At 55.4% G+C, this 10116-nt stretch overlaps 1 protein-coding gene across 1 annotated transcript in view; it reads left to right on the top strand.

The window, feature by feature from the left end:
* The window catches only part of CDH15 (cadherin 15, type 1, M-cadherin (myotubule)), a 13317-nt gene that overhangs the window by 928 nt on the left and 2273 nt on the right, over window positions 1-10116 (top strand). The window contains exons 5-10 of the mRNA XM_010843991.1: window positions 962-1106; window positions 6462-6622; window positions 7302-7430; window positions 7822-8007; window positions 8887-9140; window positions 9771-9913. Coding sequence (XP_010842293.1) covers window positions 962-1106; window positions 6462-6622; window positions 7302-7430; window positions 7822-8007; window positions 8887-9140; window positions 9771-9913 — 1018 coding nt within the window. The remainder of the gene's footprint in view (window positions 1-961; window positions 1107-6461; window positions 6623-7301; window positions 7431-7821; window positions 8008-8886; window positions 9141-9770; window positions 9914-10116) is intronic.

The raw sequence follows: 10116 nt of genomic DNA, 5'->3' as shown, positions 1-10116 counted from the left end.
GCGAGACTAGCGTCCTTAGTTGGGGGCAGCGGGCAGGGTTTGGGACCCGTTCCACAGAGGCAGGTGTTCAGGGTCGCTCGCCCATTGGACAGATGCGCATGAGCAGGCTGAGGTCTGCGTCCTGCCTGGGAGGACTGGGCAGCCGGCAGCAGGGTGAGCGTCAGCTTTCCCAGGTGTGGAGGATTCTTCCCTCGGCTTGCTAAATGTGGCGGGGACGGGACGCTGTGGGGGAATCCCACAGAATAGGCCACCCACGACGCAGCTGCCCCATAGTGACCGTCAGGGTGGGGTGGGTGGCATGGGACCTACCCCTTGGAGGTCTTGGGATTGTGGAGCCTGAGAGGAAGGGCGTGGGGAGGGGAGTCAGGACTGGGTGAGCCAGGCGTGGAAGAGGGGAACCTGGAACTCACCTGAGTCTCCTATAAACTGAGGATCAGCCCTCCAGCCTGGCCCAGGGAGGGAGCTTCAGACTTTGTTTTCATGTGCCCCGAACCGTCGCCAGACTTTGAGAGGCTGGTTCCCTTACACTGAGTCAGAGAGCGTATTTCCCTGGAAGTTGTATCAAGTCCACCCTCCAAAGGGACAGGAGGTGGCTTAATCTAAAATTTCACGTGGGGAGAGGAAGCTTCAAAAGCAGCCCAAACCGTTTACAGAAAAAGGGCCCCGAGACCAGGAGCACTTAGGAAGCGCTCCAGCCACACTTAACACAAGGCTCTGACTTCCCCGAAAGTGGGCAGGCTTGGTGGCCGGCCGGCCTGCTGAGAGGACGCAGGCGCCCCCTGGTGGGGATATACCGCTTGCCCAGCACCGCCGGGCCGCGGGCCGCGAGCCGCGGGCCGCGGGCCGCTTCTCACCTGTTTGCTGCGGGAAGCAAAATCGGCTCTCACTGTCCCTGTCGCCCTCGTGGAAGCTACTGGAAATTGGGGGCCACAGTGCCAGCCCTTGCTGTCTGCTTCACTAGCTCAGGGCCTTTGCTCTGGACCTGGGGGGGGCCACCCTGGAAGAGCCCACGGACCTGGAGATCGTGGTTGTGGACCAGAACGACAACCGGCCTGTCTTCAGGCAGGAGGTGTTCACTGGCCGGGTGCTGGAGGGTGCTGTCCCAGGTGAGCCGGGTGGGGTCCCAGTGGGGGAGGGGGCTTTGCCATGGGCACTGGTGGGTCAGAAGTCCAGGATTTCCCGTCAGTGAGAACTTGAGAGGTCCTTCAGAGAGTCTCCAGGATGGAGGGAATTTCCATGGGTCGACTCAAGTCACTTCCTGTTGCAGTATAAATTTCAATGCCCCAGTCTTCCAAAATGCAGAGGTGGCAGATCCTGGATGGCAAACCTCTGGTGGTTTCTGTTGCACTCCCCTCCCGCTTCTGCCTCCTGCCCTTGTCTCCCCCCCACCCCTCCTTCCTCTTCCCCACTTCCCTTCTAAATAGAGGGGAATTCACATAATGTAAGAGTACACATTTGGAAGTGAACATTCAGTGGCGTTTACCACATTCACAGTGTTGTGCAACCAGCACCTCTGTTCCTTCCAAAACAGTCTCAGGCCCAAGAGGAGACCCCCTGCTCATTATCGGCACTGCCTTTACTGCTTATTAATTCTACACTTTGATTGCGGAACCCCCCACCCTCTATCCCTCATGAGTCCTCACAGGATAGACTCGCTGGCCTGAGTCTGTTCCAAGGAAGATAGACATTGCAGACAGCAGTCTACCCCTGCCCCTCCCACCCTGGTCCCAGGGGCTCCAGTCTGATCCCCAGGCAGTCATGCTGCAGAGGTGGGAAGGCTCAGGGTCACCACCGAGGCATGCCCCTCCTTTGTCACATGCGTGTGTGTGTTTAATCTGACTGTGCTGGGTCTTAGTTGAAGCATACAGGGTCTTCAGTTTCTGCACTGAACTCTTACTGGTGGCATATGGAATCTAGTTCCCCAACCAGGGATTGAACCTGGGGCCCCTGCTTTGTGAGCCGAGAGTCTTAGCCACTGGACCACCAGAGAAGTCCCCACATGTGTTTATTTCATCCCATTTTGTGCTTTTCAAGACTTAAAATGACAATAATTTTTTTTTTTTACTTCTAATTTCTCCTTCTGACATGGTTCCATAGTTTTGGGAAAGTGGCCCCAAATCCCTCTACAGGCTTCAGAGAGGTGCACATGTTTGCCTCAACCACTGTTTCCTTGTTTCCCATCCTTCCTGTCTGGACCTGGTTACAACACGAGGCCTTCAGAGCACACACTCCAGTGACTTAGTGTCGCCATCATCAGGAGGGCGACACTGACAGTAACATCAGTAACAGCCTCAGTGGGTGGTGGGGAAGGGCACAGCCCCCCGCGCGGGCACCAGTGGCTGTGACGACCTTGGCCCCTCTTCCTGCTTCCACGGGGGACTCCTCCTACTGTACCAGGGGAGCCCCCGTGTGTACACCTCCCTGGGGACCACTCACACCCTGGACCCCCAGAACATCAGGTCGCCTGTGTCCCATCATCTGACATGCTCACACAGGGGTGATCTTGAGGATTCCCCCTTGTTCTGCTTGTGGGGCAAGACTGACACCCCCACCTGCTCATGCGTCCTTGTTGGGGACAGTTCCTGGGCCACTAGTCTTCACAACGCTGCCTTTTATTTTGCAAACTTTTATTGTAGCAAAATGCATGTAAGAAAATTTACCTTCATAACCATTTCTAAGTGGCTTTAAGTCCATTCACATCGCTGTGCAACTACCACTACCATAGAATTTTCTCATTTTCCCAAACCAAAACTCTGTCTCTATTAAATACTAGCTCTCCATTTCCCCTCTTCAGCCCCTGGCACCTACTGGCTACTTTTTCCTGCATGATTTGGCTGTGTATGGGTGAAATCACACAGCATTTGTCCGTCCGTTTCTGGCCCATTTCACTGAGTGTCACATCCTCAAGGTTCCTCAGTGTGGTGCCCGGGTCAGGCTTACCTTCCTTTTCAAGCCTGAATAATACTCGCTGGATGTTTGCACCACATTTTGCTGATCTGCTTATTCTTCAGTGGACACTTGGGTTGCTTTCACTTTTTAGCTGTTGTGAGTAGTGCCGTACTGGACATGGGTGTGCAAATATGTCTTTGAGACCCTGCTTTCAATTCCTTTGGGTACGTACCCAGGTGGGATTTCTAGATCATGTAGCAGTTCTATTTTTAACTTTTTGAGGATCTTCCATCTCCATCATGGCTGCACCATTTTTCATTCCCACCAGCAGTGTAGGAGGGTCCCAGGTTCTGCACATCCTCACCAGCACCTGCTGTTTTCTGTTTTGTGGTTGTGTTGTTAGCAACCATCCTGTGAGGCTGCTAACAAAGCAGGGGCCCCAAGTTCAATCCCTGGTTGTGTGGCTGGTGTGAGGGGATATATCATGTGGTTCTCCTTTGCTTTTCCCCAGTGATTTGTCATGTCGAGCATTTGTTCATGTGTTTATTGACCATTTGTACATCTTCCTTGGAGAAAGGACTGTTCAGTCTTTTGCCCATTTTTGAACAGAGTTGTTTGTTTTTTTGTGTGGTTGAGTTTTATGGGTTCTCTACATATCCTGGATATCAGATCCCTTATCCCTTAACAGATAGATGATTTGAAAATGTTCTGTAGATCCCATGGGTTGTCTTCTTGCTCTGTCGATGGTGTCTTTTGATGCATTTATGATGCATCATGAAGTCCAGTTTGTCTGTTTTTGTTGCTGTTGCCGTTGCCTGGGCCTTTGTTGTTGTAAACAAGAAATCATCACTAAATCCAGCGTTGTAAAGCTTTTGCCCTGTGTTTTCTTCTAGGAGTTTTATAGTTTGGGGTTGTACATTTAGACTTGATCCACTTTGAGTTGTTTTTTGTATGTGGTGTTAAGTAATTCCAGGTCCAGCTCCATCCTTCTGCAGGGGGATGTTCAGCTTTCACAGCACCATTTGCTGGGAGATGGCCTGCTCCCTGTTGAACGGTCCTGGCGTCCTGTGTAGACTCACCTGCCCGGGGGGTGAGGCTTATTCTTGGGGTCTCAGTTCTGTTCCACTGGTCTGTGTGTCTGTCTTGAGGGCAGATGTGCATGGATTACTGTACCTGTGGAGAAAGCTTTGAAATCAAGAAGTATGTCCTCTTAACTTTGTTCTTTTTTCAAAATTGTTTTGGCTGCTCAGGGTCCTTTGAGATTAGACAGGAACTTTAGAATGATTTTTTTTTAATGTCAAGAAAACATCCTTGGGATTTTGAGAGGGCTTACATTGAATCTGTAGGTCACTCTGGGTGGTACTGACAACTTGGCAGCAAGTCTTCCAACCCATGATCATGGACTGTGTGTCCATTTATTTATGTTTTCTCCAACTTCTCTCACCGACGTTTTGTAGTTTTCATTGTGAAAAGTCTCTCACCTCATTGGTCACAACACTGACATCCTGAGGCATGTATTGTCGCTGTGAACCTTGTCTCTGAATGAGGCTGTGTGGCTGGACCCCCTCAGGAGGCACACAGGTCCTGTTCCCAGAGATGCCCGACTTTGGCCCGTAGTTAGGAGGGTGTCTGCCAGGCGTCTCCGCTGTGATTGTACTTCTCTCTTCATGGAGATCCTTTCACAGGTGTCCCCTCATGCTGGCGCAGCAGCTTTGGTGTCCCTGAGGCTCCTGCCTGCCAGGAGTTAACTGTCCTGATGGTTGGGAAGTGACGGGGTTCTAGTCCATCTTTTCCTCTTTGTCATCACTTGGCTTTCTATTACGTAATAGAACTTTCAGTCCTCCCTTTATGAATGTATGTGTTTATGTGTCACCCACCAAGGTGCTTGGCCTCCTTAATCAATAGAAGTTATTCAAAGGCCAGGCAAGAAATTCAGGCAAGGCTTTACTGAGGCTCCCACAGCCACAGGAGGGGGGCAAATACAAGAAACAGGTTTCCTTGCTCACTCCCCAAGTTGGGGCAAGCTTGTTCCTTATATGGGGTGAGGGGAGGGGTATCCAGGGTTCAGGGACCAGGCGGGAGGTTGTGGCTTAAATGGTTTGCCCACCCCTTATTGGGTGTTGAGTGCAGGGGGCATGTGCAGTACCCTGCTTTTGCTTCCAACCCCGTTTTTGCTTTTCAGAAGTGGTAGTTGGGGGTTTTTTGGCCTTTTTTTAATCTTGTCCGTAATTTGACCCACTGCACATACACACAGGCATGCAGCTATTTTCAGTCCCTTATAGTTTTTTGTATTTGTTGATTGAGGAGAAGTCTGTCCAGATGCAAGCACTGCAGCCCTGGGTCCCAGGTCCCAGCCTGTCTCATATGTATTTTGTTTTTATGTATCAGTATGCCTTTATGGAGCCTCACTTCACTCAATGAGTTATAATTCTTTGCATCATTCTTTTGAAGCTGAAAGCTTCGCTGATCAGAAACTCATCAAAGCAGCCCAGGCCCTTTCAGCAGCCAGAGCTGCTCATGTATATAGAGTCCAGAGTGTGCATGCTTGGATGTGTGTTTGTGCATATATGTGTGCTCACTCACAGCCATGTTTGTACGTGTTTCTACCTTCATCACAAGTTACGAGTCCTCTCCGGCACTTCCACTTCCAGTCCAGCTCTGCGGGATCCCTTCTGGGTCCCCTTCTCTGATGGTGAGAAGCTGGGCTCCTTTTGCAAGTTTGCTCACTTGCTCGGTCGTAGAGAGCATGGCAGGTGCTTTAGGAAGCACTCACTTGCACCCCAGTGCCTGTTCTAAGCATTCTTTTTGGCTTCAGCCTGGGGTCCAACATTGTGCCAGGAGTTACCTGGTTGGTAGCCCCCCACCTCTAAGGCTAGGCCAGTGGTTGGGTCATTTCTGCTCATCAGACACCAGCGTGACTCTCAGATGACCCGACAGGGCCCAGGAGGGTCTGCGGTGAGCCCAGTCACAGGTTGCGGGGCAGCTCCCCAGATGGCCCAAGGCCAGCCCGCCTCACTGGGCTCACTTAATACACCTGAGCTGGGCTGGGGGGTCAGGCCTGAATCACTGCAGAGGAAAAGCAAGGTGGGCACAGATGCTGAGATGTCTCCAGCGCCTAGCAGACCCCCCCTCTCCTGAGATTGGGAACGCAGGTGGACACAGGTGCCGAGTGCCTGGGGGGCCCACGTGCCCCTGTCTCCCAAGATGTGGGGCCATGTTTGCCCCAGAGTGCAGATACAGCCTGGGTAATGCTTCACTCTGAAGGTGGGGCTGAGGTCAGGGCCTGATCAGTGGCGGGTGCACCGGCTACCTCCCCAGGGGCTGGTTCCCAGTGAGCTCGCCTGGTCTATCTTGGGGTCCAATGGGAGACAGCTGTGAGCTGTGTGCACTGGACACCCGCCTCCTCCCCCACAAGCAGCACAAGCCAGGATGCTGGGACGTTCGTGTGTGCACAGGCTGACCGAGAGCCTGGAACTGGCACAGTTGCATGCCACAGGGGAGCAGGCGACGCACCCTGGAGCTGGAGGCTGGCACCCCTGGGCATCACCCCTGCACATCCCTGCCCTTCACAGGCACTTACGTGACCAGGGCTGAAGCCACAGATGCGGATGATCCAGAGACAGACAATGCAGCGCTGCGGTACTCCATCCTGGAGCAAGGCGGCCCCCAGCTCTTCAGCATCGACCCGCTCACGGGGGAGATCCGCACGGTGCAAGTGGGCCTGGACCGCGAGGTGAGGCCACCTGGCTGTGCCTCGACAGCTGGACAGGGCGGTCCGGACACTCCCGGTTGCCCTGGGCTCCCGCAGACCTGCCCCGTGGGTGGCTGTGCCGTTGGATTCAGAGACAACGTGAGGGGCCCTCAGCTTGTTTCTGTTAAAAAATCTCCCTCACCCCACTGCCTGCAAAGCAGTTGGGCTCCCCAGCCTGGGTTAGGTCCATCAAAGGAGCCCCTCACCTCTTGGGCTCCACAGTGCCTATTTATTCTCTGTGGGGCCCCTGCAGCCGCTCACTGCCTGGCTTCTGTGTGGCTTTGGCACCTCCAGGAAATCCTCCTTGATTTCCCCAGGGCCAGTCACTATGTTAGCTGATCTCTGTCCCCTCTTGGCCATTGCTCCTGTCTCTCCGGGGCAGAGACCAACCCCCCATATGCAGCACATGCCCTCCAAGCATTTATCCAATTCGGCAGCTGACCTCTTGCCTACTCACAGGCTGGGGCAGAGTCTGGGGTCAGCAGTGGTGCCGTCCAACCCTGAGAGGACAGGCAGTCTGTTTTGCTCCAGAACTTGGGAGCAGGACAGGAGCTGGAGCCTCCTGGAGTATGCCTGCCCTTCCCCCAGGCCCTAAGGTGGCCAACCAGCCTTGCCCTGCGCTCCACCTAGGTCTCCTGACCCTCTGTCACTGTGCCCCCAGGTGGTCGCCGTGTACAATCTGACTTTGCAGGTGGCGGACATGTCTGGAGATGGCCTTACCGCCACCGCCTCAGCCATCATCACGCTGGAGGACATCAATGACAACGCCCCTGAGTTCACTGGGGATCAGGTGCCACCTCTACCTGCTGTTGCCCGGGGCTTCCCTCCCCCCATCCTGGTTGTTGGAGGACGGGGAGGCTGGGTGCTCAGAGGAGGCACCCTGAGTGGGTTGTGCAGGACCCCCGGCTAGAGGCCAGCATGGGGCCTGTGAGCATATCAGGAGCTGGAGGGCCCTGGAGGGAAGCCACTGAGACCCTGGGTTAGGATGTGTCCCCAGTTCCTCCTGGGTGGGAGTGGGGGCAGCCCTGCCCCCCGGGTAAGACGCACCCGGGGCATGGCTGAGCCTGGAGGGGGCTCCCTGGGTCCTGGACTCCCCGAATGTAGGTAGCAGGAGGGTGAGGCCCCAGGGGACCATTACCCACCCCTGCCTGCCAGTGAATAATGGGGCTGGGTTCCCACAGTTCTTCATGGAGGCTGCAGAGGCTGTCAGCGGAGTGGACGTGGGACGGCTTGAGGTGGAGGACCGGGACCTGCCCGGCTCCCCCAACTGGGCAGCCCGGTTCACCATCCTGGAGGGTGACCCTGACGGGCAGTTCACCATCCACACTGACCCCAGGACCAACGAGGGTGTGCTGTCCGTGGTGAAGGTGAGCTGAGGAGGGAGCCTCTCCTCACACTCTGGAAGCCTGTTTGGACCCTCTGTGCACCCTAAGAAGGGAGCTGAGGGGACCGGGAACATGGACTGTGGGCTGGGGCCATGCTGACCACAGAGGACCGGCGCTGGAAGGAGTGGGCAGCCCCCAAGCCCATGTGTTATTTCTGGTATTTTGCCTCTTAATGCAAGTGATCAATGTGCACAAGTACAGACCTCATGTGTCAGCCAACCAGAGACAAAACCGGCAGGAGATATGTGTGCACACATCCACATACACACCCATGCCTACAAACATGTTCCTACACACATCTGCAGAGAGACACAGATGTAGCTATCGATATATGAAGACCTTTCTTGTAAGAGACTGACTAGAGCTGGCCACCCAGTTTGTTGTGAGGGCAGCTGATGAGTCCAGAGTCTGCAGGGCTGTGAGAAGCTGCAGAGTCAGGAGCTGAGGCTGTGTCAGAGGCAGGATCCTGCTTTCCCAGGAGAAACCTCAGGTTTGCTCTCAGAGATTTACCCACACATGAGACCCACCCAGGTTCTCCAGGATCATCGCTGGTCGTACAGGTCCGTTCAACCACATCCATCAGATACCATCTTAGCAATAAGACCCAGATCACTGCTTGAGTCACTGAGGAGGAAGCCTGGCCAGGGGATGGAAATGGACCTCACAACACCTGACAGAGGCATTTGAGTGTCCAAAGTATTTTCCTGTTATTCTCTCTGCATAGTTTTTATCTTTCCAAAGCTACAAAGAAGAAGGAAAGAAGGCGCTCCGAGGACAGCCCAGGAGAGGCCTCGCCAGCATGGGTGCCCTGAATGTGGGGTCCAGATTCCTGACGGGCTGCCACCTTTCTTCCCCCTACAGCCCCTGGATTATGAGAGTCGGGAGCGGTATGACCTCAAAGTGGCCGTGCAGAATGAGGCCCCCCTGCAGGCAGCTGCCCCCAGGGCCGAGCGGGGCCAGGCCAGGGTCAGTGTGCAGGTGCGGGATGTCAATGAGGCGCCTGTGTTCCAGGAGAACCCTCTGCGGACCAGCTTAGCTGAGGGGGCCGCCCCAGGAACACCTGTGGCCACCTTCTCTGCCCGGGACCCTGACACACAACAGCTGCAGAGGCTCAGGTAAGGGCCCGCCCCTCTGCCTCCCAGCCAGGGTAGGAGCACAGCTAAGGGTAGGCAGCCCTGTGTCCTGAGGATTCTCTTCCCATGAGAGACCCAGTCAGAGGGTGGAGGGCTTCTCTGCATGGTCACTGAGGGCTCAGGGGCTCTCAAGGGCCTGTGTGCTTGTTCACACGACCTCGTCCTGTAGGCAGGGCTGGGCTCCAGATGGCACACACCTACACAGCCAGCCTGTGTTGGCCGCCTCTGGGCGTCTGGCCCTGTCCATGCCAGGGAGCCCTTGCTCCCTGGGACTGGCTGTCACTGTGTTGGATTTCACCCCCTGCCCTGGCCTTGTTTGTCTGTGTCTGTCTCCACTGTGCCCACCACTGTGTCTTGGTGTCACCTGTGGCCATGGGGCCCTGGGCAGCTCCCCTGCCCTCCCCAAGCCTCTGTTTCTTCGTCTGTTGATTGAGTCGGAAAACACCAGCTTAAGGCTGTGGGAGGACTATCCTTAAAGGGGGCATGTGTGTGTGTGAGAGTGTGTATGTGTGTAAGTGTGTGTGTGAGTGTGCTCCCATCTACACATGACCACGCACCTCTGGGAGTCCTGCTCAGGCTCTTTCTGCACCCTCCTCCCCTCCTTGCCAACAGCTACTCCAAGGACTATGACCCCGAGGACTGGCTGCAGGTGGACGGGGCCACCGGCCGGGTCCAGACCCAGCGAGTGCTCAGCCCCTCATCCCCCTTCCTCAAAGATGGCTGGTACAGGGCCATCATCCTGGCCCGAGATGATGGTGAGTGGGGAGCCCAGCCTGGTTCCTGGGCTCCCTAATCCAAGCTGAGGCCCCTGCTGCTGCCCAAGGGCCGAGAGCCAGGTGCTCCACTCAGCAGACTTACAGGGTGGGTGGGGGCTCCGCAGGGGCCAAAGGCCCACTAGGCCTCTCCCGCCTGCAGCCTCCCCACCCAGCACGGCCACTGGGACCCTGTCCATTGAGAT

The sequence above is a fragment of the Bison bison genome, unplaced genomic scaffold, assembly GCF_000754665.1.
Source record: "Bison bison bison isolate TAMUID 2011002044 unplaced genomic scaffold, Bison_UMD1.0 scf7180017864192, whole genome shotgun sequence".
NCBI lineage: Eukaryota > Metazoa > Chordata > Mammalia > Artiodactyla > Bovidae > Bison > Bison bison.
This window is presented reverse-complemented; position numbering and strand designations above follow the sequence as displayed.